At 44.8% G+C, this 27,417-nt stretch overlaps 1 protein-coding gene across 2 annotated transcripts in view; it reads right to left on the bottom strand.

Moving 5' to 3' along the window:
• The window catches only part of LOC121276975 (fibrillin-2), a 401,991-nt gene that overhangs the window by 56,335 nt on the left and 318,239 nt on the right, over nucleotides 1-27,417 (bottom strand). For both annotated transcript variants that reach the window (XM_041185736.1, XM_041185737.1), the window contains 8 exons: nucleotides 26,915-27,031; nucleotides 24,134-24,262; nucleotides 23,908-24,027; nucleotides 23,328-23,453; nucleotides 22,721-22,873; nucleotides 21,820-21,885; nucleotides 20,086-20,211; nucleotides 14,767-14,886 (listed from right to left, as the gene is read on the bottom strand). In XM_041185736.1, the coding sequence (XP_041041670.1) occupies nucleotides 14,767-14,886; nucleotides 20,086-20,211; nucleotides 21,820-21,885; nucleotides 22,721-22,873; nucleotides 23,328-23,453; nucleotides 23,908-24,027; nucleotides 24,134-24,262; nucleotides 26,915-27,031 (957 nt within the window). The remainder of the gene's footprint in view (nucleotides 1-14,766; nucleotides 14,887-20,085; nucleotides 20,212-21,819; nucleotides 21,886-22,720; nucleotides 22,874-23,327; nucleotides 23,454-23,907; nucleotides 24,028-24,133; nucleotides 24,263-26,914; nucleotides 27,032-27,417) is intronic.

Here is a 27,417-nt window from a genome sequence, read left to right as displayed (position 1 = left end):
GCCCCAATTGAGGCTGAACCAAGGGTTCAGACAGGTTCAACATAACTTCCTTGCTTTTGTAATCCATGCCCCGATTCATAAAATCCAGGATCCTGTATGCTTTCTTAGCCATTTTCTCAACCTGCCCTGTCACCCTCATGATCTGTGCACGTATAGCCCAGGTTGCTCTGCTCCTGCACCCCCTTTAGAAGTGTACCCTTTATTTTATATGGCCTCTCCCCATTTGTCGTACAAAATGGATCACTCCACACTTCTCTGCGTTAAATTTCATCTGCCACTTGTCCACCCATTCCACCAACCTGTCCTCCTAAGGTTTACCACTATCCTCTTCACAGTTCACAATACTTGCATCTTTTATGTCATCTGCAAATTTTGAAATCGTGCCCTGTACACCAAAGTCTTGGGCCTGAATTTTTGCTCTCACCTCGGGAGTGCAGATCCTGAGAAATTGCAGGCTCCACAAACCAGACTCCAGAAAAAGATGGTTTGATTTTCATTCTGGGGTTGGGGGGTTGGGGGTTGGGGGCGGTTGTTGAAATGGGAGTCTGGCATGCCGGCCCTGGAAACAGTGTGGAGGCAACACTGTTCTGCCAACTGAGGAGGTGGGCCGAGTGAGAAAGGCTACCTCAGTGCTCCGGCACTGTGAGAAAAAGAATAAAACCAGCCTTTCAGCTTTCACCCCTCAAAGCCCCTCACCCCTCCACACATTCCTCATGCCCAATCCATGCCAACCCAAGGCACCTCAGGCACCCCACCCACCCCCCCATGACCCCTCATACCCTCCATGCTAATTTATGCCTTTCTACACATCTCCATGTTCTTTATAGCCCCAAGCTAACCTATGCCCCTCTATCCACCCCCATGGCCCTTCATACCCTCTATGTCAAACTATGCCTCCACCCACATTCCACCGGCCCTTTATAGCCACCATACCAACTTGGTGCCAACTCATGTAAACCCATGACCCCACCCACCACCCTTTACCCTTAAACCCTCCATTGCAACTTGCCCAGCATCCACCATGGTCAGATCTCTGGACCCATGCTGTGGTTAAATGAAGTTCTTAAGTGTCTATTGATGAATTCACTATTTAAAAAAAAACTCTCATTGACAAAAAAACATTCACTACATTTAACTTCCTTTAATCCCTTATAGGAAACAGGATTTGTATTCATAGTTCCATTTCAAAAACTTCATAAGCACTTGGAGCTGTCAATTAAACTGAAATGACAGGTACCCCATTGTGATAATTATAGGTTGTGAAATCGGTCATGCAACATTAATTCTACAATGGTAGCTCTCAGGCTTATGTCAACAGACAGAGCAAAATAGCAAGCACTGTCTTTATTTCAATGTTGCAGACATTTTTTTCCCAAATATTTAAAGGGCAGGATATTTAAATACCTTGACAGCTAACACCTCTCCTTAACAGTTCCAATGAGCTTGACGGTTCCAAAGAGTCTATTCACCTTTTATGCACACTCATGTCCACTAATAATAATTCCAAAGGGCGCTTGACCTCTCCAAAAGAGCACCTTACCTCCCCCAAAGGGAACTCTGCCTCTCCTAAAGATATCCCTGCACCATATCCAATAGGGTACCTTACCTCTCCAAAGAACTCCAATAAGTTTAGACCAGGCCTGTTCAACCGGTGACCCACAGGCTGTATGCGGCCCCCAAAATCATTCTATGTGGCCCCGGTAGCCACTTTTCAAAATGCCGGTCAGTTAAGTTAGAGCGAAGGATTCTGCAAAGAGCTGATCCTCCAATCATAGGTTGTTGCTCTCCTGTGAGAGAGAAGCAGTCCTTGATTGGAGGAGCAGTGAACACCATGGCAGTGAGTTTGCTGGGAGGAGGTTTTCTTTCGGGGGATGCGGCAGGAGAATAGGAACCAGTGCCAGGGCCCAGTGGCAGGGGAGCAGAGTTCTGAGACCCAGTGGTCAGGGAGCAGAGTGCTGTGGGCCCAGGCAGGTGAGGCTGGCTGTGAGGCCTGGGAACGAGATGTTGCAGAATACCAGATCAAAGGAGGTGGAGGTGGGGAGGGAAGAGGTTGACTGGTGCATGTGGGACATTGTGTGTGCATGTGCATGTGAGAGATTATGAGTGTGTGTGAGAGAGAGAAAGGCCAGAATTTTCCAGCCCATTCCATGGTGGTGTGGGCAAGCCATTGAAATTTCCATTCACATCGGTGGGACGGGAATATCCCACCAGCGTGAGGGGCTAGAAAATTCCAGCCAGAAAGTGCATGTATGTGAGCGAGAGTGTGTGTGTGTACGTGAGAGAGACTGTGTGTGTGTGTGTGTGTGTGTGTGTGTGAGAGAGAGAAAGCGTGTGTTTGCATGTGAGAGAGAAAGTGTGTGTGTGCATGTGTGAGAGAGAGTGTGTGTGTGAGAGAGAGAGAGAGAAAGTGTGCGCGCATGTGAGAGAGTGTGTGTGGGAGTGAGAGTGAATGAGTATGTGGAAATGAGTGAGTGGGTGTGTGAGCGAGTGAGAATAAGTGAGAGTCTGTGTGTATGGGAGTGAGAGTGAGTGAGCGTGTGTTTGTTTTTGTGTGTGTGTGTGCGTGTGTGTGGGGGTGGGTGGGTGGAATTTTCTGTGCCTGCTGGCATGGGGTGTGATTAGTAGCGTGAGCAGACAATATGGTGCGATTGGTTTTACGATGGCAGGAAGCCAGTTGGCGATCGTCTGCTAGCCCGTCAAAGTGTTTCACAACAGCACATAGGCAACATGCACTTGGCGCCCTGCACTTTGAGGGGAACTCGGAGGTGAGTACACAGTAATGTTGTACAGTGCTTGCTAGGGTCGTCTGTTAGACTTCAAGCTTGAGGGGCACTGGAGACTCGGGTTTAAGGCACTTGTGCGGTGGCAAGGGCCTGCCATTGAATATAGTGCACAAGCGTTTGGGATGGGGGGGTAGGGTGGGCGAAGGAAGTGACCACGCATTAGGGAAACCTGTTTAAAGTGACCATTCCTCTGCAACTCAGACAGTTCAGGCGCAGCCACATTGATATGATTGGAGTTGGGCCCCGAGCTTATCTGACCACTCAAGCAATGCAGCGGCATCAAAGTGCCACCAACTGCTCCAAAGTTTTTCACCACCCTCCCCCCGAACTCCCTCAGCCCCACCCAGCACAGGCTGCAAAGTTATGAGCATTTTAGTGGACGGCAGAACAGTTGGACGACTGTGCACATTGTACAATCTCCTTGCTAAGTTGAGGGAAGTGCAAGTGAAATGCTGCTTCACTTGAAAGGAGTGTTTGGGCCCTTGGACGGTGAGGAGAGGGGAAGTAAAGGGGCAGATGTTGCACCCTCAATTTAGTCTACTGTATTCCTTGCTCCCAATGCGGTTTCCTCTACATTGGAGAGACCAAACGCAGACTGGGTGACCGCTTTGCAGAACACCTTCGGTCTGTCCGCAAGCATCACCCAGACCTCCCTGTCGCTTGCCATTTCAACACTCCACCCTGCTCTCATGCCCACATGTCCATCCTTGGCTTGCTGCATTGTTCCAGAGAAGCTCAACGCAAACTGGAGGAACAGCACCTCATCTTCCGACTAGGCACTTTACAGCCTTCCGGAGTGAATATTAAGTTCAACAATTTTAGATCATGAACTCTCTCCTCCGTCCCACACCCCCTTTCCGATCAACCCCCCTTTTTTTCCAATAATTTATATAGATTTTCTTTTCCCACCTATTTCCATTATTTTTAAATGTACTTCCATCCATTGTTTTATTTCTACCTTTTAGCCTATTTCGATCCCTTCCTTTCACCCCACCCCAACCTCACTAGGGCTATCTGTACTTTGCTTGTCCTGCTTTCTACCCTTAATTAGTACATTCCTTAGATAATATTACCACCTTCAACACTTCTTTATCCTTTTGTCTATGACATTGTTTGGCTATCTCCACCCTCTATCCAGCTCTACCTGTCCCACCACCCCACCCCCCAAACCAGCTTATATTCCACCTCTTTTCTATTTTTACTTAGTTCTGTTGAAGAATCATACTGACTCGAAACGTTAACTGTGTTCCTCTCTGCAGATGCTGCCAGACCTGCTGAATTTTTCCAAGTACATTTTAAATATTTACTACGATCTAACAGGCGGTCCCTTTAAAGCCTAACTCCTCTTTCACGAATGGACACTGAAAGCGTTACTAGTTCATAGTGAATAGGTGTTTCCTGCCTGCTATATTGGAGGTTTAGGAGATTGTTTAGCACTTAATAATAAAATTGTATGGCCAAATTTCTAGACTATTGTGTCTTATGTGCACTCTCGCAGAATCTTAGGACACATCTTGACAAGCTCTATAAATGGTATTGGCAGAAAATTATCTAAATTCATTGGAACAAATTTCTTTTCCACATCTTGAAAATTCTGGCAATGGGATTATCGACTGTTTTGGATTTTCGGCATGCCTGCTATTGTGGGTTTATTTCAGGATTCGTTGGCTTCTTACTCTAGAAGAGTTCTTGCTGGAAGCACTGGTCTTTTGTTCAAAAACATTCATTTACATGCTAACTATCTACAGAGATTAAATAAGACCAAGACATAGCTGGTCATCTGTTCAGGCAGCACGTGTGAATCTGGATTCACTCTTTATCTTGCCTCTAGTCCACATGAGAGTCGCACAACTGCCAGCCTAATGCTGGCAAATATTTAGTAGTCAAGGCTGTAAAGGCTTCAGCTTCTGCTATGAAGGTTTTGTCTACCTACACTAGGTAAATGGTGGGCACCTGAACAGAATATTGGCCGTAGTCTGATATTTACCCTGTACATACTCCATTGTAGCATCGCTTAAGTCTAAGTAGGAATTGCTGAATCCTGGGTAGCATGTTTTGTGTTCAGCAGTGTTACTAATGGCTTATGATCAGTCTTAATCTTAAACTGCAGGCCCAGCATATAATCACAGAATTTCTCAAATGCTGAAGTCGTTGTGAGGGATTCCTTTTCGATCACAGCATAGTGCCGTTCAGTCTTGGTTAATGACCTAGACGCATTTGGACCTGGAATAGCGCTGCTCCCAGTCACATTGCAGATGCATCAGCTGTCACACTGTAGGTAAGTTCAGGGTCATAGTGGGCTAGGATGTCTGAGGGTGTTAGCATTGTTTTGATTTGTTCGAATGACTGCAGCTGATGCACCATGCCTGGTTCTGTCGAAAAAGGTATCTTAAGGGTTCATTTATCTGGGCTAAGTGAGGTAGGAATTTACTTTAAACAAAAACAGAAAATGCTGGAAAAGCTCAGCAGGTCTAACAGTGTCTGTGGAGAGAAAAACAGAGTTAATGTTTTGAGTCCGTATGGCTCTTCTTCAGACTGAGTCATAAGGACTTGAAACGTTATGTCTGTTTTTCTCTCCACAGATGCTGTTAGACCTGCTGAGTTTTTCGAGCATTTTCTGTTTTTGTTTCAGATTTCCAGCAACAGCAGTATTTTGCTTTTATCCAGGAATTTACCAAGTTGGTTGATCATGCCTATAAGCCTTCAGAGCTCTGTTATATTTCTTGGTGATAGGAATTCCTTTAGTGCTTTCATTTTCTGTGCGACTGTGGTCATCCTAGTTGCTTGTATCATGTGCCCTTGGAACTTTATTGTGGGCCTAGGAAACTTACATTTGTCAAGAGTGTCAAGCCAGGCTCTTGCAGCATCAGTAAGACTTCCCTGACCAGCTCGACATGCTCCTATTTCGTTGACCCATGTATCAAGATGTGGCAAATGACACCTTTCCATGCCCTGCGCTATATTAGATATTGTTCTTCAGGATATTTCAGGAGCTGATGTGATGCCAAATAGAAGATGGTTAAAACAGTACTGCCCGAAGGGCATAATAAAAGTAGTTCGGAGTTTTGACTTCTAATCCAATGGTGATTGCCAAAAACCACTATTAGTGTCAAGTTTGGTGAAGATTGTGCTTTTTGCAAGTTTGGCCAAGTTCTCATCTACTGACGATGTTGGATATATTTCAATTCCACTGCTTTGTTGAGGTGTGTTAAATTAATACAGATTCGAATGGAGCCATTAGGCTTTGGGGCTGGTACCACACCAGAGCACCACCTGGTTGGTTTAGTGACTGGTGAAATGACCCCTTGCTGCAGCATTGCCTCTATCTCAATTCTGACTCTTTTCAGAATTGGTTATGAAACTTTCTTTGGTGTAAATAGACAAATGGATTTAGCATCTGTCTTGAGTGTAATGTGATCCATGGTCTAGAGCTTACCTAAACCTTTAAAAAATGTGGGGAATTCCCTCAAATTCATTATCTTTTGTTTTTGTGTTGACTTCACCGACTTTTATTAGCAGGTTCAAAGCTATGCAGGCATTCCTACTCAACAAAGAGTATTCTTGATAACATACAATGTCTCAGAAATTTCTCTATCTTTGAATTTTAGTGTTGCGCCTGGCTGGCCTTGAACATTTAAATTGATCTATCCTGGACCTTGGAGTTAAATAGAGGACAGTTGCAATGTCACTTTATTCAGCCATGAAACCCCGTCAGATAACACAGAGACACCAGCTCCTGTGTCTAGCTTGAATTTGGTCAGATGCCCATTTACAAAAATGTCAACATTCCAATGCTGTTTTTTATTTTCCTTTATTTCTCCTAGGAAGGTGCTCTCCTGGATTTCGAGGTCTTGAATTTCTTGAATGAGGGGTTCCTTTAACAAATTTCTCCTTCTGTCTAGTAAACACAGATTTGCAGGAAGGACAGGCCACTTTAAAATGAGCTAACCTGCCACAGCCATGGCACTGTGCAATTTGGGCGGGGCATTCTCCCCATCTATGAACCTTCTTTCCGCTACAGTGGGAAAACTTGAAAATGGTGGTTGGCTCCTTTCCAGTGCATTTCCCTGGTTGCTGCCTTGCTAAAGTTCCGGTTTTACAACCTACAAATTAAACAAATTCATTGAGCCATTCTTGGGAAATATCCCTCACATCTCTGACAAAAGCCTTATTCTGCCTCCATTCTTTGGCCTGTCTTGGCCAGTTGTACAGCTTTGCTTAAATTTAAATCTTCCTAAGATTGTAAGAAGTCAGAGAGATTTTCATCTAAAATGCCAATGACTATTCTATCTCTGATCATGTTGCCTTTTAGTGTTCCATACTCATAATTTTCAACTAGGTGGTTTAATTTGTTGAAGAATGAGTCAATTCCTTCACCCTGTTTTTGACTGAGCCAATTAAATTTCTCCCTCCCAATGACAATATTTTTACGAAGACTGAAGTATTAGTCAAAGGCTCCGATGACAACTTCGTAGGAGTGTTTCTTTGTTCAACCCTGTCTGGCCAGCATATCATTAGCTATGCTCCCAACAGGGTATAACAAAGTGCTAACCTGATATTTGTTCTCTTTACTTGCCAGACTTGAGGTTTGCGGTTCCAGGTAAAACATCTTTGCCAATTTTGCCATTAGTCCGCTTGTCTGGGGTGTTTTATATTTTGAAGGGATTCTGGTACGGTCAAAATATTTGCAATCACCCTGGTTTGAGGTTGTCTTTTCCTGTGCTGCTTGTCTTGCCATTCGCTGGGCTGTCCTCGTTATTTTGTTATTTCCAGTGTGGCTGCTGGATTGGCCTCAAAGTCCTTCAACTGCTGTGCTGCACTGTTGCTGGGCTTCACTTGAGGTTTTTCCTGCCATTTTCTACTGTCCCTCTGTGGGTATAGTCACTGCTGCCACCATCTGTCATTGTGGGTTTATCTCGAGATTCACTGCCTACTTACTCTAGATGAGTTCTTGCTGGAGACACTGGTCTTTTGTTCAAAAACTTATATTTACATGCTAACTATTTACAAAGGTTAAATAAAACCAAGACAAAGCTGGAGCTACTCTCTCAGATGCTTCATGCTCATTTCTTCTCAGTGAGTGACATCACTGTGACATAGCTTCTTACGCACATGCTCAGTAGTTATCATCAGACTTAACCCTTTTCTCCATAGTGAGGAGGGAGGAAAAGATGTGATTTCTTCATTACCATCAATTTATTGGCATGCATATCAATTGTACTTACAAATGGAATATATATCTAAATAGACGCATACAGCATTAGGGGTCTTTTTTTATAAGGGTAAATTAATTGATCCGTCATTCCCAATGGAACTCAAAAAGAAAGCCTCAGAGACAAGGCTACAATATTTAGCTGTCAGTTTTCCAAAGGCCTTCTTCCTTCTCACGTGGGATTCTGCTGGGGATGTGGGATCAGTGAAATTCACCCTATAAAGTACAGAGCTGTTTCAAATAATCTGCCAATCATCAGAAAAAAGGATGGCTGATGACACAGGAGAAAATCGCCTCTTAAAATGGTCCTGCATGCTGCCTGATGCATTGGTGTCATCTCATGTACTGTACAGGGATGAATGTGCACTTAACTGTAAGAAAAGAAAATGTGCCTGCAATTTCCTAAAATGTGTTCTATGTAGGCTAGATTTCTTGCTGGGCATATGCGCTTGGTATTTTAGCCCCGACAGTGCAGTTGCCAATTACAATACAATGCAGTTGACAATTGTAGTACCAATGCAGGGTTAAAGATAATAGCTAGGATTCTTTGTTGGAGTTACATCACCAGAATGTGGCAGAAACTTCATCAGAAGACATTCTGCTGGGTCTCTGATCACCCCCCAGTATTTTCACTTGAAGTGCTTTTGCCACACAACACAATCATGACCATAAGTTGTAGGCCATTCAACCCATTGAGTCTGCTCTGCCATTCAATGAGATCATGGCCGATCTGATAATCCTTAATGAGACTTTCCTGCCTTTGCCCAAAGTCCTTGATTCCTTTATTGATTAAAAATTTGTCAATCACAGCCTTGAATATACTTAACGGCACAGCCTCTACAGCCCTCGGCGGTAAAGAATTCCACAGATTGACTACCCTTTGAGAGAAGAAATTCCTTCTTATCTCTGTTTTAAATGGGCATACTCTGAAATTATGCCCTCTGGTCCCAGACTTTCCCACAAGGGGGAACAAGTTCCCAGCATCTACCCTGTGAAGCCCCCTAAGAATCTTATATGTTTTAATAAGGTCGCCTCTCATTTTTCTAAACACCAATGAGTACAGGCCCAACCTACCCAACCTCTCCTCATAAGAAAATCCCTCCACACCCGGGGTCAACCTCGTGAATCTTCTCTAGACTGCCTCCAACGTCAATGTATCTTTCCTTAGATAGGGGGACCAAAATTGTTCACAGTACTCTAGGTGTGGTCTAACCAGTGCCTTGTATAATTTTAGCAAGACTTCGCTACTTTTGTACTCCGTTCATTTTGAAATAAAGGCCAACATTCCATTTGCCTTTCCTTTTACCTGTTGAACTTGTTTGCTAGCTTTTTGGGATTCATGCATAAGGACTCACTCCCAAATCCCTCTGTGCTGCTGCTTTCTGCAGTCTTTCTTCATTTAAATAATATTCAGCTCCTCTATTCTTCCCGCCAAAGTGCACAGCCTCACATTTTCCCACATTATATTCCATCTGCCAAGTTTTTGCCCACTCACTTAACTTGTCTATATCCCTCTGCAGACAACTTGGGCAGAATTTTGCCCTTGACGGGCGGCTGGGCCCCACCGGCTTGGCGGCAGCAGGCGGGCAGCCGATCGCTGCTGCCAAAACGGACTGCGCCGCCATTTTAAGTGGGCAGGCCAATTAAGGCCTACCCAGCGGGCTGCCCGCCATGAAGTGCTATGTGATTCCTGTGCCGGGGGTGCGGGGGGGGGGGGGGGGGGGGGGGGGGGGGGGGGTGGGGGTGGAGTTCCCAACCGTCAGAGTGCGCTCCTTCACGCATGCGCACGAAAGAGAGCACAACTCCCTGAGGCAAAGTGCTGTCTCAGGGAGATCACTGAAAGGCTGTCAAATATAAAAAATAGAATAAAAAATTCATTAACATGTCCCCCTCATGTGAAAATGTCACACGAGATGGGACGTGTTAATGAAATAAACAAAAACTTTACTAAATGTTTTTAAAAGCTCTTTAAAACCTCATCCCACCACTGGATGAGGGTTGTACGAAAATCACCTACACGCCTGTTCGTTGGGCCTGTGTGCCGAGCCGAAGTTCGCACGGGCTCCTCAAAATTGTCGACAATTGGCAAGTTAAGGGCCTTAATGAGGCCTTTAATTAATGGCGGGAGCGCGCTGATGTCAGGATGCTTGTGCGACATTTTAAGTGCTGGGGTGTGGGCTCCGCCACCCCCACCCCAACCTGAAGATTCTGCCCTTTGTGGCATCCTCACCACTTGCTTTCCCACCTATTTTTGTGTCACCCACAAATTTGCCTCATCTAAATCATTAATATATATGGTAAATAACTGAAGCCCCAGCACTGATCCCTGTGGCTTGAATAGATTATGTGTTTCTAAATGTTCTGCTATTACATGCTTTATAATAGACCCCAATATTTTCCCAATGACAGATGTTAAGCTAACTGGCCTATAGTTACCTGTTTTTTGTCTCCTTTCTTTGAATAAGAGTGTTACGTTGGCCATTCTCCAATCCTCTGAGACTTTTCCAGAATCTAAGGATTCTTGGAAGATTACTATCAGTGCATCCACTATTTTATGTAGCTACTTCCTTTAATATCCTAGGATGCAACCCATCAGGCCCAAGGGACTTATTGGCCTTTAGCCCCATTAGTTTCCCTGGTACTTTTTCTCTAGTGATAGTTATTGTATTTATTTCTTCCCCCTCTCCCCCCGACATCTTTTCTCCTTGATTATTTATTATTTTTGGAATGCTATTTGAACCATCTACCGTGAAGCCAGAAGCAAAGTATTTACGCAACTCCTCTGCCATTTCCTGGCTCCCCATTATTATTTCTGCAGCCTCATTCTCTAAAGGGCCTGTGTTCACTTTGGCTTCTCTCTTCCTTTTTATACATTTAAAGAAGCTCTTACACTCCATTATATTACCTACTAGTTTACCCTCAAAGTTTATTTTTGCCCTCTTTAATTTTTTTGGTTATCTTTTGTTGGTTTTTAATACTTCCCCAATCCTCTGGCTTGCCATAAGTCTTTGCCACATTGTATGTTTTTTCTTTCAATTTGATACTGTCCTTAATTTCCTTGGTTGACCATGGTTGGTTTATCCCCTGCCTTGAATCTTTTGTACTCATTGTGATATATATTTTTTGAGAAACATGATCTATTTTCTCAAGCATCTGCCATTGTTCATCAACTGTCTTTTCTGATAAACTGCTTTCTCAAGCTACTCCAGCCAACTCTGCTCTCATTCCATTGTAATTACCCTTATTTAACTTTAGCACAGTTGTTTCCAACCCATATTATGGTCACTGTTTCCTAGGTGATCCTTTACTCTGAGTTCATTTATTTAACCGGCCTCATGACATATTACCAGATGCAAGATAGCCTAATCTCTGGTTGGTCACAACATATTGTTCTAAGAAACTGTCCTGAATACACTCTATGGACAGGATCTTCCGGTCGGCGAGCGGGGGTGGGGCCCTCACACTGACGCGTAAAATGACACGGGATGATATCGGGTGGAACTCCTGACGTCACCCTGTGTCATTTCCATTTTCAGGTTGGCAGAGGCACAGTTGAGTCAGCTGTGCGCCCGCCGACCTCTCAACAGCCTATTGAGGTCATTGAGAAACCAAGTGAAATCATTAATGGGCCTGCCCGTCCAACCTTAAGGTTGGCGGGCAGGCTGGGAGCCCTGGCGGGCTTCAGAAAAATAATGAAACCTCATCCATGGGCTGGATGAGGTTTCATGAGGGTGTTTAAATCTTTAATAAAGTTTCAGTTAAAGTTATGGGCATGTCAGGGAAATTTTTCTATCATTTGTATCGCAAATTTTAATTCAGAGCCGAGCTTCCTGAGGCAGCACTTAGCCTCAGGGAAATCTGTGTGCTCTTTCACGCGCATTTGCGAAAGAGTGCACTCCCGGTTGAGAGAATCCACACCCCCACCCCTGCCCGCACAGGGAGCGCATAGCACTTCCTGGTGGATGTCCAGCTGGGCGGGCCTTAATTGGCCCGCCCATGTAAAATGGAGGCGCGCCCCCGATCAGGATTGCCAATCAGAGGCACGCCCACCTAAGCCCGCTCCCGCACTTCCCCCAAACGGGAGGAAAATTTTGCTCCTGTCTACCTCTGCCAATTTGATTTTCCCAATCTACAAGAAGATTATAGTCACCCATGATTAATGTACTGCTTTTTTTACATGTCCTTATTATCTCCTGATTTATTCTCTGTCCTACAGTATAGCTATTGTCAGGGGGCCTATAGAATACTTCCACCAGTGCCTTCTTCCCCTCGTTATTTCTTACCTCCACCCATATGGATTCTACATCTTCCAATCCAAGATCCTTTCTTGCTATCGTACTTATTCCATCTCGTACTAACAAAGCTACCCCACCCCTTTCCTTCCTGCCTGTCCTTTTGAAAAGTCACATACCCCTGAATATTCAGCACCCAGCTTTGATCTCCTTGTAACCACATCTCCGTAATGGCTCTAAGGTCATACCTATTAACCTCTATTCCTGTCATTAATTCATTTATTTTGTTCCAAGTACTATGTGCATTTAAGTAAAGGGCCATTAATTTTGCCTTTTTACCATTTTTAACCTCCTTTGACCCTATTTGCTGCTTTTTTTTAATGTTTGTACACTCTGTCCCTTCCTGTCACACTTTGGGTATCATTGCCTAAATAGCTGCCCTGCAAGGCTGCCATGTCCTTTTGCTTTGTAAGCCTAAGTAGCCCCTTACCAGATCCCTCCCCCCCCTCTATTTAGTTTAAAGCCCTCTCTGCAGCCCTTGTTATTTGGTTACTACATAGTCATATTGGCCCCAGACAGTTCAAGTGAAGCCCATCCCACAGGAACAGCTCCCTTCTACCCCAGTCCTAGTGCCAGTGCCCAATGAACTGAAACTCATTCCTCCCACACCAATCGCTGAGCCACACATTTAACTCCTTGACTTTATTTATCCTTTGCCAGTTTGCCCGTGAATCAGGTAGCAATCCCGAGATTATTACCTTGGAGGTTCTGATTGTTAATTTTGCTCCTAACTCTTCAAATCCTTTCAGCAGAACCTCCTTTCTAGTCCTACCAAGGTCGTTGGTACTGACATGAACGACGACAACTGGATCCCTCCTTTCCCACTCCAAGTTCCTCTCCATCCCTGTGGAGGTGTCCTTAACCCTGGTACCGGGTAGGCAACACAGCCTTCGGAACTCACGCTCAAGGCTGCAGAGAACAGTATCTATTTCCCTAATTATACTGTCCCCTACTACTACTCCATTCCCATTTCCTCCCCCCAACTTGAATGGCTCCCTGTACCACGGTGCCATGGTCAGTTCGCTCATCCTCCCTGCAGTCGCCGCTTCCGTCCACACAGCTTGCTAGAACCTTGTAACTGTTGGACAGTTGCAGGGGCCGAGGCTCCTCCAACGCTACCCCCTGGGTCACCATACCTGCCTCACCTGCAGTCACATTCACCTGTCCCTGATCACAGACCAAATTTGAATTACCTAATCTGAGGGGTGTGACCGCCTCCTGGAGCAAAGTGTCCAGGTAACTTTCCCCCTCCCTGATGTGGTGCAATGTCTGCAGCTCAGACTCCAGCTACTTAACTTGGATCCAAAGTTCCTTGAGCTGCAAACACTTGGTACAGATGTGTTCGCTCTGGATCACCTTGATGTCCAGCAGCTCCTACATGCTGCAGCAAAAACACACCACCCATCCTGCCTTCGCTATTGTAGTTTATTCAATTTATTAATTAATTACTCTAGTATCCCCACTCCTAACGCTTTATTATAATAATTATTTTATACACACCAGTATTGATCTTATACTTAACAAGCTATCTTTAAGAAAAAGAGAAAAAAGGGCAAGAGATCTAAACACAAACTAAAGACCTTACTTTTACTTTAAAGATTAGAAATACTCACCAATCCAGCTGACCAATCAACAGCTCTCCACGCTCTTTTCCCTCTCGCGCTCTTTAATGGTCTCACACTCTTCTCTCACTGTTAAAGGCCCCGCTCCTCTCGCACACACTCCCTGTAAATGACCGTGCTGTTTCTCTCTCACTCTCTCACTAAAAATGACCATGCTGTTTCTCTCGCACTATAAATGACCACACTGTTTCTCTCATTCGCCGCTTGTAAATGAGCATGCTGCTTCTCTCGCATTCTCTCCCTGTAAATTACCTTACAGATTCTCTCACATTCTCTCCCTGTAAATGACCAAGTTGCTTCTCTCTCACACTCTTCCTGTAAATGACCACACTATTTCTCCCACACTCTCTCGCTGTAAATGACCACACAGTTTCTCTCTCACTGTAAAAGACCACACTGTTTCGCTCATGTTCTCTCGCCACAAATGTCCCAGAATACACCTTTGTGCCTCTGATATCCTGTATTTATATGGGGACCGAAGGAAGGAGGTTTAACAAAAACAAATAAAGTCTATGCAATTGATATTAGGAGATCAATTTGCATAGACTGTAGTGCTATCTTTTAAAGACAAATTTTAAATTTGTTTAGCTGGAACAAAATGCCTTGGAGACTCGCTACAGCTAACTTCCACATCACACCACCCCATGCTTCTTATCAGAGATTTAGGAGGTGCCTGAAACTGGAAATAGCTCTTAATCCATAAGATCAGCCAGGTGTTCTTGTTTTGAGGCTAATTCCTACCCCATCAAAGAGACTCCAGAGTTCCGCAAAAGCAGGAAGTCCTGGACAATGGCTCTAAATTTACAAACAGTAGCACATTTCCAACTGTACACTGATCAATAAAAGCCACTTCTTACCTTCACAAGTCATCATTGGACCTGGCTCAAATCCTTCGTCACAACTGCATTCAAATCCACCAACTACATTGGTGCAAGTGCCATTGCCACAGGGGTTACCAATGGAGCATTCATCAGTGTCTGTTTTGTGGGAAAGCAACAAATTATTTGCTTTTTGTGATAATAAGCTTTATTTTTATTAACAATGCTTTGAACCAGTGTATACTACAATGTTATAACATTATAATATAAAAGTAACAATGTACATCCTAAAATCTTAGTGGTAAATATACACAATCGAATCTGGAAATGTACAACATTAATGGAATATATACAACATGCTTAACATGCTTGATGATAGCATGTGGTGTAACGAATATGCAGCATATATGCAGCACCGGTTAACATATTGGGGATAATTCTGACTCTCAGTGGGGGCAGAAAACTGGCAATAGCAGATGGGCCAACCATTACACGCCTTTCTCGATTTTACTTCACAATGAAATCATTGGTGAGGAAATTGGTCTGGAAGTATAAACAGTAGCTGACCCATAGCCATTAGTTTTGGCCCCTGTCAAAGGTGAATCTTGCTCACCATTCACTTCGGCTAGAATTTTCTGGCCTTTTGTTTTTGGTGTCATGGTTGGCAGCTCGGAGGGAGTGGGGGGAAATAATATGGCAAAAGGCTAAAAATCATTTTTATGCCATCGTGAAACCAATTTGCGATCGTCTGCTCCACCTGTCAATGGCGGGTCGCATTTCCCATCGCTGCATGTCGGGAACGTCACTTTAATACATTTGCATCTGATTATAAGCCCTGCTCACTGGAATCATCCCCCCACCCATGTCAGTGTGACTTCAGAACAGTGAGCTTCATAACTGCCTTTAAAAGGCAAGCACCTGGTGACCTGAACTTTGAGGGGAATTCAGAGGTGAGTGCACACAAGCTTGTGCAGTGCTTGTGAGCACTGCTTGTAGGACATCAAGCAAGAGGCGCGGCGCATTCAGGGGATGGGGTGGGGGGGAAACAGGCAAGTTGCTTTTTCCCGGTTTGCTTTCAGTACGGTGCCAGGGCAAGGGCTCCAGCATGAGTTAGGATGCGGGGGCGGTGGGGGGTCAAAGCAGCACAGGCTGAAGAAAATGCTTCAGCACATGCCAGGGGGGTGGAGCGCAAGGCAGCACAGACTGAAGGAAATACACAAGCACATGCCAGGGGGGGTGGGGTAGGCATGGGATTTTGGGGAAGGGGAGTGAGGGAAGTAGCCATGCATTTGGAAAAGCTTGCCCAAAGTAAGCAATCTTCTGCAGCTGAAACCGTTCAGCAGCAGCTCCATTGACATGCTTGGAGTCGGGCCTCTGAAGCTTTTCTGCCCACTCAAGCAATGCAAAAGCATGAAAGTGCCACCAAATGCTCGAAAACTTTTCACTGCTCGGGCGCAGACTGCAAATTAATGTGTGTTTTAGGGGGCAGCAGAGCAATTGGCCGACTGGGCAAGTTGTGCAATCCCCTTGCGAAAAGTGGCCATGGTGCAGTCACTGGTGGAGGTGCTCATAGCTCCTTGCAATGTCTTTCTTAAGCTGTGGACCAGTATCCATTATGGTTCAAGCTAACAGTGCAGACTTGCAGTGCAGGTTAAGAGAATGCCTGTGCCTGAGCTGAAAGCAGAGCCTGCAGCCCAATGGCTGAAGCTGCAGCCAATCAGTCAAGTGAAATGAAGCGGGGGTGGGTGGGGTTTCAGACAGCCAATGAGCACACTACACATTAATCATCCAAGTGGTGGCCAGCACTCTCCTGCATGGGTTAAGGGGCCTTCAGACTTAACCAAGAGACATTCTTTGTACACCTATGTTAACCCACGTGTCTCTTTCTTTGATTCTGCAGGAGGAGAACATTAGGAACATGGAGCCTGGTAATTTAATGGTATGTCTCATGGCTTACAGGGAGCAGAGAAGAAGAAAGCAGTGGAGGCGCTGGCTCAGCAAAGGGAGGAGCATCTCCTTCAAGATGAAGGGGTGGTTGGGCCTGTTGCACACGCAGCTGAATATCCACAGCAAGTAGTCGCTTGAAGGCACCTCGTTAGACCCAGGGTCTATAGACGGCGCCTATCATTCCTGCAGATGAGCAAGAACCAGTGTCGCCAAAGACTGCACATTACTAGGGAACTGGTTGGTCACATATGCCACCTGCTGCAGGATTTGACGCCACAGGGACATGGAGGGCATCCACTGCCAGTGGCTGTGAAAGTGATGGTGTCGGTCAATTTTTATGCTAGTGGCTCCTTCCAGGGTTCAATAGGTGACCTGTGCAGGATCTCACAAGCCTCCGACACACAAGTGTATCCAGGAGGTGACGCCCGTGCGGCCGCCTGCAGCAGAGCAACAGCATAATGATGCTTATGCCACGACCCGGACTTTGGCGGAGCAAACTACAGGCATTTTGAAAATGAGGTTCTGGGGCCTTGACAAGTCCATCGGAGCACTGTAATACAGTCCCCAGAGGGTGTTGCGCATCATTGTCGATTGCTACGCGCTCCACAACCTGGTGCTGCAAAGGGGGGAGGACCTGGCTGAGGGGAGATGGAGGAGCTGCATGTATCCTCCGATGAGAAGGACGATGATGAGGTCCTTGAAGGTGTGGATGCCGGCAATGAGGCCATTGCACTGGCCAGACAAGGCAGGTGCACTCGGGAGGCCCTCATAGCCACGACGAGATGCAGTGAAGACAGTCCTGACATCCTCACCTTGTGTCTGTGAATGTTTGACCCCTGTGTGGCTGATGGCAGCGCACAAACCCTCAGTACTCAGGCTCACGTCATGGACGTGCAGCAGAGGTCCTAATAGTCACTAGTTTCCAGGAGGATAATGATGACATTCAGTGAGGACACTCCGTAGATCTTCACATTGCCTCTGTTAATGTCTGACACCTGTCTGGCTGAGGGCAGCTCCCTTGTGCTTTGTGATCATATCATGGAGATGCAGCCGTGAAACTTTAAATTCACCTGATCCTCTGTCAGCCTTCAGCAACTGACCCCTTCAAGAGGACAGTGTCACTGGTCACAGATGCTGATGAGATATGGGGCCAGCCCACAACAGGTAAAATGCCATACGCTAACGCATAAAATGACACGGTGACATCGGGCGTCCGTCCCGGCGGCACCACGTATCATTCCAATCTTCTGTTCAGCGGGCGCTGGCCGGAAGCGGCTGCGCACCTGCCAAACTATCAAAGGCCTGTTAAGGCCATTAATACTCCAATTAAACTAATTGACAGGGCTGCCCGTCCAACCTTAAGGTTGTCGGGCAGGCAAAGAGTCCAGGCGGCCTTTGCATTTTTCATGAAAGCTCATCCACAGGCGGGATGAGATTTCATGAAGGATTCATTAAATAAATTTTAAAAATCTTGACAATTCATAAACACGTCACTTGAGGGGACACGTCTGAATAATTTTAATCTTTCCTTTTTTCAATAATTAAAACTGATTAATTTTCTTGGGGCAGCTCTGGGCCTCAAGGAGATTTCTGCACTCTTTCGCGTGCATCTGTAAAACTGTCCCTCCTCCCCCGCCCACACACGTAGCGCTGAGCACTACTGGGCGCGCGTCATGCTGAGTGGGCCTTAAATGGCCCACCCATGTAAAATGGCGGCTCCGCGCCCACTCCCAACTGGCCCACCTGGCAGGCAGAAGATTCTGCCCCAGGTTTCACATCTGAGTGACACGAACACTGCTCATCAGAACAAGGAGTCATTTTTGGGAGTTTATTTACAACAGTGAACATTATGCACAAGTGGTTAACATCTGTGACTAGTCTGTGCCTCGGTATATTGGCATGCCGGTGCTAATCTCAGACTGAAGGAGGACGGACTCCTCCATCGTGCCTTGCAATCTGAGGAATGTAGTGGACATCCCTTCCTGATGTTCCCGAACTTGCCTTTGCAGCTCCAGCAAGTGAGGTATGACCAAGTCCAGAGGCTCCTCATCTGGCTCGAACTCAGTGGATTTCTGATCTGCATCTGTCCTCCGAGTGCCAGAAACCTGGCAAGTCCCTGCCACAACCTGCTCTGGATCAGTCAATGCAACGTGCTCACCAGATTGTGACCCTGAGGCTACTCTAGAATTAGGTTCCACCAAAGTGTGTGTCCCTGCGCTGGTGGACAGTGTGGGTGAGCGCTGTGATGGGTCTTCAATGAATGTGTCATCAGATCCTTCTCGCAAGGTGACTTCGGGGCTTGAGTTGAGACCTGGCTCATGGGCCCCCTTGGCTGCTTTCCAGATGTGCCTGCGAAAGCAAGGAGAGATAATTAGTGTATGGCAGGGGCTGCGGAATAGGGGAACTCACTCACAGCATGGTTGTCTGATGGATGTTGCACTGCTGGATCCTCACTTGGTTGAGCACCGCCGATCTCACCATCAGCAAAGGAATGGTCCAGACTGTCGCTGGCCAGCTGGATGGCTTTGTTTTCAAAGTCTGTAAGGACCTTGAAGTCAGGCATTCCTCCAGCAGTACGTGGCCTTTCCATTTTGTTGTGTGCCCGCTTGTCCTGCATGAGGGGAGGTGGAGAGAATGTAAGCAGGGCGCCTGCCAGGCCAGATGAGAAGGATGTCTGGCATGCGTGGCCAGTGAGTAGTGCCATGAATGGGATGAGGACACCGCCTGCAGGGCAGATGAAGGTGTGTGTGTGAGAGTGAATGGTGATGTCCCTTCAGTGAGTGAAATTCCTGTGGATTTGTGATGGGTTTGAGAGTATGCGAGTTGAGAAGAATGACTTACCCTGTCGGAACGGAGGAGATCATTCATCCTCTTTCAGCACTCGGTGGCTCTCCACTTTTGCAGGGTTTGGTGTTGACCACTGCTGCCATCTTCTTCCATGCTGGATTGGTGATCTTGCATTCTGGTCTTCACCCAGGGCGAGGGTAGAGGATGTCATGGCAGGCCACCACTGCATCCAGTAGGCGCCCAAGGGCGGTATTGTTTAATTTGGAATCAGCATGTTTCCTCCCTTTGACAGCCAAGATTTTGCAGCATCTTCTGATCCCGTAGAGAGTGCTAGCGCTGCGCAGGAGAACATTTTAAATATGGCGTCTGGATTACTGAGGACCTGAGGTAAAGGTGTGGCAGGTGAATTTGAGGCTGCTCCGCCAGTGATCCAGCATATTTCCCGGGAAAGCATTATTAGTGAGGCACTACGTGCTGGAAATGTGACAATACGTGCGAAAACCCGCCATTGCGGCCGGCGGGTAAAGCGTCCTTTTCCCCATCTGCTACCGCACTTTGTATAAATCTGGGATAATTCCGCCCTAAGTTTATTTACTTCATAACAATCAATAACGATTTCCCTACCAGCACAATTAACTCCACTATAATCCAGGTTGTATCCCATTGGGCACTCGCATCGGAAGGATCCATCTGTGTTGATGCAATGGCCATTTGAACATATTCCAGGGTTTTCCAAACATTCATTGACATCTAGAGTGTAAAACAATACATTCATTCAAAATAAATCCAAGTCTCATTATCCAATCTTGTCTGAGGGCCCAGACATCCATTAGTCTGTTGAAACAGCTGTGCCCAGGAGAAAACATGCTTTATTGACAGTTTTCTCTCTTAGATCTATTTCTCAATTACTCAATGTTTATTTACACAAGATAGAGGTGTCAAGCGCTTGTAGTTTCTGTTATTGATACTTTAAAGGGCTGGCTGATTGACACTTCCAAAGGGCTCCAGTAAAAGGAGTTTTTTTGTAAGAAAGAATGAATATTTTTTCAAAGCTTTTTTGCACACGATCTTGTTACTATAGGGTTCATTGGTTCTGTACAGAGTGTTTAAATGCCATAGGTTGGCATGGAGCGTATGAGGGGCCATTGGGTATTGTGGGGGGAAATGAGGCAGCATGAGTTTGCCTCAGAAGGCATGGGGAGTATGGGGGGGTGGTGTATGGTGATGAGGGATTGTGAGGGATGGGGGCTAGAGAGCTGTTTTCTGCTTTGTTTTTGTTGTAAAAAGTCCCAGCGCACCAAAGCGGGTCTTTCAAACAGTCCCACCTCTGCACCCGGTGGAGGCAGCTCTTGTGGCTGCCTCCAAACTCTTTCCAGGGGTGGCTCCAGTACTTACCTGCACCCCCTCCCCACTCCCCAGCCCCTCAAAAACGAGATTTCCACCCTTTGCAGGCGCTTCCTCCTGAGGGGGGCACGCCGAGACAGGAAATTTCCTGACTCCTGCTACCTGCCCCTGTTTACTCCTTCTCTCTCCACAGATACTGCCAGATTTGCTAAGTATTTCCAGTATCTTATGTTTTTATTTCAGACTTCCAGCATCCATCTTTATCTTCCATTTTTGCACTGTATTGTTGTTAAAGCTGCACTACATCAATTGTTGAACCCTGACTGGTATTCATCTTTCCAGCTGCATTCAGCATTGGAATCAACATTCAGGAGGAGGAAATACAGCACTCCTGCATTAACATATTGGTAACCAGGAAGAGGCAGATGCCCTAGGCGCATCTCTGGTCAAGAGAACTGGACTATAGAGTCTCTCTAATAATATCTTAATGGAAATTATGGCTATCATGGAGATATTCTAAAGCCCCCCTTTTAACCATGTGTCTGGTTAGAATGCTTTATACTGAAAATATTCCTGCCAACTCATTATTTGTTTAGACCTTTTGAAATAATTTATGAACTAAAACTTGCTGACATATCTTTAATTTTGTAACAATAGAAACTAATTGATGGAATACTCAGGTAACAAGCAGAGCTCAATACATGCATTCCTCTCATGCATGCACAATACATACTCCCCCGCCCCCAACCATCCAGGGCCACATGACTCTGTTGCCTATTGCATTACTCAATGAATTGCAACTGGTGTATAATAGTTTGCTAAATGAACTACTTTAAATATACTTCCATGTAAATATTAGGTATTCTATGTGGTTACTCAGGCAATGCAGAAGTGACTATACAAATGTCAGTTTAATGCACAACGTGAATAATCCATACATCTCCTAAAACTTAACTAACTGCAACCCCTCACCTTAACACACTTAATCACAGTCCCACATGCAGCTGTTCTTACCTTCACGACTCTCCCCAATGCCAGGGATAGTACCATGGCCATATGGACACAGATCCTGAAAAGCGACTGCAAAAGAGGTAACATTCAATTTAAAAATACAGCTCATAAGATACATGCCAAGATTCAAAGTCTTTCTTTCCTATGATACTTACTGGACTAACCACTTAAATGAAATCGGAATCAGTGGATTCCTCAGATATTTCTAGGTATTTGGCCATCTAGTGAAAACTACTTCTTTGTTTAGTTTTATGGGCATGTTATAGTAAATAGCAGGAATAACCTACACTGAAGGAAGAGCTACAACACTGATCATTAAAAGAACTGTAAGGAAAGATTAGAGCAATTTGGGCTATTCATCTTTAAAAGGGGAAAACGAAGGGAACACTCATCTAAGCATATAAAACAGTAAACAAGGGAGAAAAAGCATATCCATAACACGACCTGAAGCTAAACAAGAGGCCACAAGTTCAAACCAATAAAAAGAAAAAAATTAGCAATCAGGCGAGGAAGTTCTTCTTCAAACAAAGAGCGATCTACAGATGGAATGAGATTTTAGATAGGTGAGTGGAGGCAAAAAATCCTGGAATCGTTTAACAATGCTATGGTTAGTGGTCTTTCTGGAAGGATGGACTGACTGTTCTTCCACATCCATTTCTATTCTATAATCTTGTGAATTTGATGTTGTATATTAAAGAAATCCAAGAGGTTAGATTATTTGAATGGACAAAAGTTGGGGGAAATTACATTGCCAAGTTCCTAATGTGCCCTTCCAATATGCAAATATGAGAGCACTAGAGTAAAACTTATAATTTGGTCTCTAGGTACTTCTACTATAGTTAATGTTACCTGAGGTTTAAGAGTTAAACTGGACATGAAGCAACTTCAGGGCAATGTGCTTTACCTTCTCCATCCTTGGGGCAGAGATCACAGGGATCTCCCCAGCCCTCTCCTGGCATTTTACTGCAACAGCACTTTGCTTTGGTTGTGTTGAAAGGTTTCGCCACTGAACACTTCCCATTTTCAAACTTGGTGAAGCAGAAACTCTCGCGTGTATCTAGAGGAGACAAATCCGAGCAGTGTAAACTTCAGAATAGACTCATAACAAGGCATGTTTCACACACCATGCACAAATAAAAGTATTGCCTCCTCAAAAGAGTGGGCCTGTTGAGCTGAATCTTTTAAACAAATGCACTTGGAATTTCTCCAGAGGTTCTCCAGTAGGAGATTAGTAGAAGCCTGGAGAAATGGCTAAAAATGGCAATTTTTGCTGCTTCTCCAGGTTTTCCACTGAAGCTATAGTGGGAGATTTGAAGAACCCTATGAAAATTCTGGGTCATCCAGTAAATCAATTGCTCTGATTTAACCTACACCAATCTTCTAACAAAAAATACTTTTTGTTATACCTAAATAAAAAGCACCTAGTAAAGGTATACATAATCTGAAGATATGTCTCCCAAGTAAGAATTCTATAGTACATACTAACAGATTTTCGGTAAATCTGGACTTACCGAAGCATCTACGTCCGTTCTCTGAGAGAATGAAGCCTGGGCGGCAAACACATTGGAAACTGCCAGCGGTGTTTTCACAATTACCAAATAGACAGATATTTGGGTCTTCTTCACATTCATTTATATCTGCAGAACAGGGAATAGTATTTGTCTGAGCAATAGAGAAAGCATTTTGCACTATGTTCAGTACATCAAGGATCACAGAGTAATTTTTGGATAGAGAAAGAAACATGGAGAGAAAACAGTTTCCCAAAGAGCTCTCAATCACAAGCTGTTCAGTGGACCTTCATTCGGAGTTGCCATATTAGTGTGCAAAGGAAAGGAAAAACATGAGGAAAACGACTGAGGCAATTCTCTTGTAAGTTAATACAATGTTGACAACACTGCCAGTTCTCAGCAAAAACTTATCATTACACCAGCCAGATGAACTTTTGTAATTTTAAAAATATTTTATTTTAACTCATACATGCTCCATTTATTGAGACTTGAAATTGCACAATGCCCCCTGGATAGATAAGCTCAAGATTCTTTAAATAGAAACCTCTAGTATATAGGACAGCAAAAAATTACAGGTCCTCACCTATACAGTTTTCATTCTGCACTTCATATCCTGAAGGACAGATACATCTGTATGCACCGTCGAGGTTCTGGCAGGTCCCAGGTGCACATGATCCAGGAACCAACAAACATTCGTTGATATCTTTCCAGAAAACAAGCAGAGATGCATTTATGGGCCTTGTGAAAAACCAAAATATCAGCTCCAAGATTTCTAAAGCTAGCTGCAAAATAATTATTGACACACTCACCTATGCAGTTCTTGTTGTCAGGTGTAAGCTCATAGCCATCCTGACACAAACACTGGAAGGAGCCAATGCTATTAAAACATTGTCCATTTCTGCAGACTTGGCCAAACATAGTGGTGCATTCATCAATATCTGAGGGTAAGATGAAGAATATTTCTAATGAAAGATCCATGCAATCACTCCCATTTATCAAGTAACTTCCTAAGAAGTTCATGTAGTTATGTAATAGAATTAAAAGATGAAGCAAAGATCCAGTGCTGGAGCATAGGAACCTCCAGTACAGGACCTAATTCCAAATTTCAACAGTCCCCTAACATTTGCTTACTGGAAAAGTAAATATGAAGTTCTTATCACACAATCACAGAACATACTGGCAGAAAAATTTGCTGCCTAGTCTATTTCTCCCGGCTAAAAGAGAAAACAGATGGCTGTCACCAATGGCAGGAAGGATGGGAGGTAGGAAAAAAAATCTATAACAATAGTTTGGAAATTATATACAATGGCTGCGTAATTCCTTGGTACTGCTCCACTGATGTTACCTTACTTAAAGTGCAACGTAAACCTGTTTACAGTGTTAGCAGGATTTCCCCTGCACTTCCAGCAAAGTGACACCGCTGGAGTGGGAACATCTCAGAGGAATTCCTCAGCCAATAAGTACTGACAACTATTGAGGAATGTTCTTCAAGCAAAATTGCAATTATCACACGTGACCACTTTTATTCAATGAAACAGAGGCTGGGCCCTTCCCCACAGGAGGAATGGAAAGGTTGTTTTGCTTTATCACAGCTCCTAAAGTCCTGGTACAGAGCAATACTCCTGAAAGGCACGAGGGTTTGGTCCACATTTGTTTTGGGAAAAATTAAACAGTTTGTCAAGGTTCAGATTCTTGAGTTCCTTTAGAATCCTAAAAATAGCAATTATATCACCTTTCAACCTTTTTTTAGTTAAGAATATGGCCAATTTATGCAACTATTCCTCGCAATAAAATTCCACCATTCCCTCAGTTATTCTGCTTGCCCTTATATGTATCTTTTTATATTTCATAAAGCAATCTTGCGTATACACTTATTTTCAAAATTGCATTTAATCTTAAAACATATGGGGCTAAAAATCTGGTTTCCTCACACCCGCCTTTCACTGGGTGCACATATCTTGGGCTACTTAGCTATGGCAAGCACCCAAAGAGAGTGCTATACAGTCATTAACATTCTTTCTGCACATGGAGAAGGTGTCACAAAATATAATGAAATAGAGCAGATCTCATGTGGGAAAAGTAGGCTTGCATCTCCTGAGCCCCATGGAGGAGATGGTTGGTCTACACAATGGGGCTGGCTGCAATAGGGCCCGTGGCATCCAACGTCACTGAGAACATTAAGGATGATGGCATGTGCCTGCCTTATGTCCTTACTCAAATCTCACCCATCCTCATCCTGCTATCTGTCATGACGAACTAGCTGCTCATGGTGGGCCCATGGACCTCTTGCTTCCTACCCAAACCTCTCCCTCACACTAACGTTCCCCTTCTGAGTTCCTGCTTTCAGAAACCTGATAACTGCCACCTGCCTAGCAACAGCAGCCCCGGGAGAGGGAAAGAGCACTGATGAAGAGTCACTTGATCTGACACTTGCAGCCACCAGCTTAGGTACTGACACTGCAAGCACCTTGGAGGCTAGTATTGAGTTGGGATCAGCCCATGCTGTGTCATCCAGGAGATGCCTGCAGGCCAGGGGTAAATGATAGCCAGTTTGCTGGTTCACCAGAGGATGAGATGATAGATGAGATCTGCTACACGAACTCAGATGAGAACCTTGATGGGGTGTCATATAAGAGAGTGCTGATGGGCTCTGGGTTTATTGGTTGGTAGTGCTCTCATGCTTACAGCTTCTTAAGTTTAGTTTCTTTTTCTCTATAACCACAACCAGACTTGCTTAATAGCACTAGCATACTGTGAAGAGTCAGCAGACATGCATAATTAAACACTGAACAATTGAAAATTGAATACTACACCAAGGAACATGGAGGAGTCTGGTTCTGACTTGGTAGTGTGTGTGGTGCAGGGTTTGCCCTCTCTGCAGCCTTCGCTCCACCTTCCTGTTATTTTGCAGACCTAGAGGCACTGCAACTGCAGCTCCCATGTCTGTTACAGCCTTCGAGTCGACAGGTGATCTACAAACTCTGCCCTCTCCGCGAAGATTCGGCAATATTGTCTGACAAATTCAGGAACTCACTGAAACCGTGCAGAGTACTTCCAGACAATTGGTACAGAAAAAAGTTCCAAAATATCATCTTACCTACAATTTGAGTGTCTGGCCCTTTAAATAACACTAGTTCAGGGTCCAGCTTTCAGTTTTGATGCTTCTAATTTGCAGAGTGATGTGGGAATACATAGCATGTATGATCATTCTCCAAACTAGGAATCCTGGTACCATTTCAGCGAGCTGGGCTGTGCAATGCCCAGATAACATGCACTCACAGACTTCCAGCACACAAAAGCAGCATCCCTGTGTGCACCCTTCTGCTATCAGAACACTGTGAAGGAATGGTTGGCAGCGCAGGGGGGGACATACAGATTGTGGCACAAGACAACTACAAGTGGTACTACACCAGGAAATTTCTCACCCATTTTCCTGTTAAGCTTTTTGGAAATGTATAGTTTTCCACAAGCTAAAGTTTACATCAATGAGTCAATGCCAAACATGTTATGGATTACGCAGCACTGAATTGTCATTGTTACGATGGAGAAACAATCTCATGAGAAGGCTCAGGATAAGTTTTGTGACTCACCCATGCAGTCATTATTGTGAGTTATCTCAAATCCTGGGAAGCAAAGACAATTGTAAGATCCCACAGTGTTCTTGCACGTTCCATTTCCACAAGGCTGCCGTTCACATTCATCAATATCTGTAAATATGAAATTATTTGGTTAACTTTAGTTCAAACGCGAATCAGTAAATGTTTAGTATAACCATTATTATGAATAGTGCGATAACACTGAAAGAGCACATAGCTGATCTTGGATGTACAAAACCCCTTTCTTTACAGAAATGCTCATGAGGGTCGGAACCTTAGTCAACGAACAGGAGTTGGGGCCATTTTTGCTCTAACTGTCAGGGTGCTCGCCTGGGAGATTTTCCCGGAGACAGACAATTAAGAGTCCGCCTCTGGGTGTGCCTTTCAATTAAGGTTGTCGGCTGGGGTAGTCCCTGAAGCTGCAGGCCCAATCAGAGGACCAGCAGCCTCAGAAGGACAGCAGCCCCACCAGAACAGGTGTGTATTGTCACTGTTGG

Source organism: Carcharodon carcharias, chromosome 4 (assembly GCF_017639515.1).
Source record: "Carcharodon carcharias isolate sCarCar2 chromosome 4, sCarCar2.pri, whole genome shotgun sequence".
Classification (NCBI taxonomy): Eukaryota; Metazoa; Chordata; class Chondrichthyes; order Lamniformes; family Lamnidae; genus Carcharodon; species Carcharodon carcharias.
Note: the sequence above shows the minus strand (reverse complement) of the source record. Positions and strands in the feature narration are given on the sequence as shown.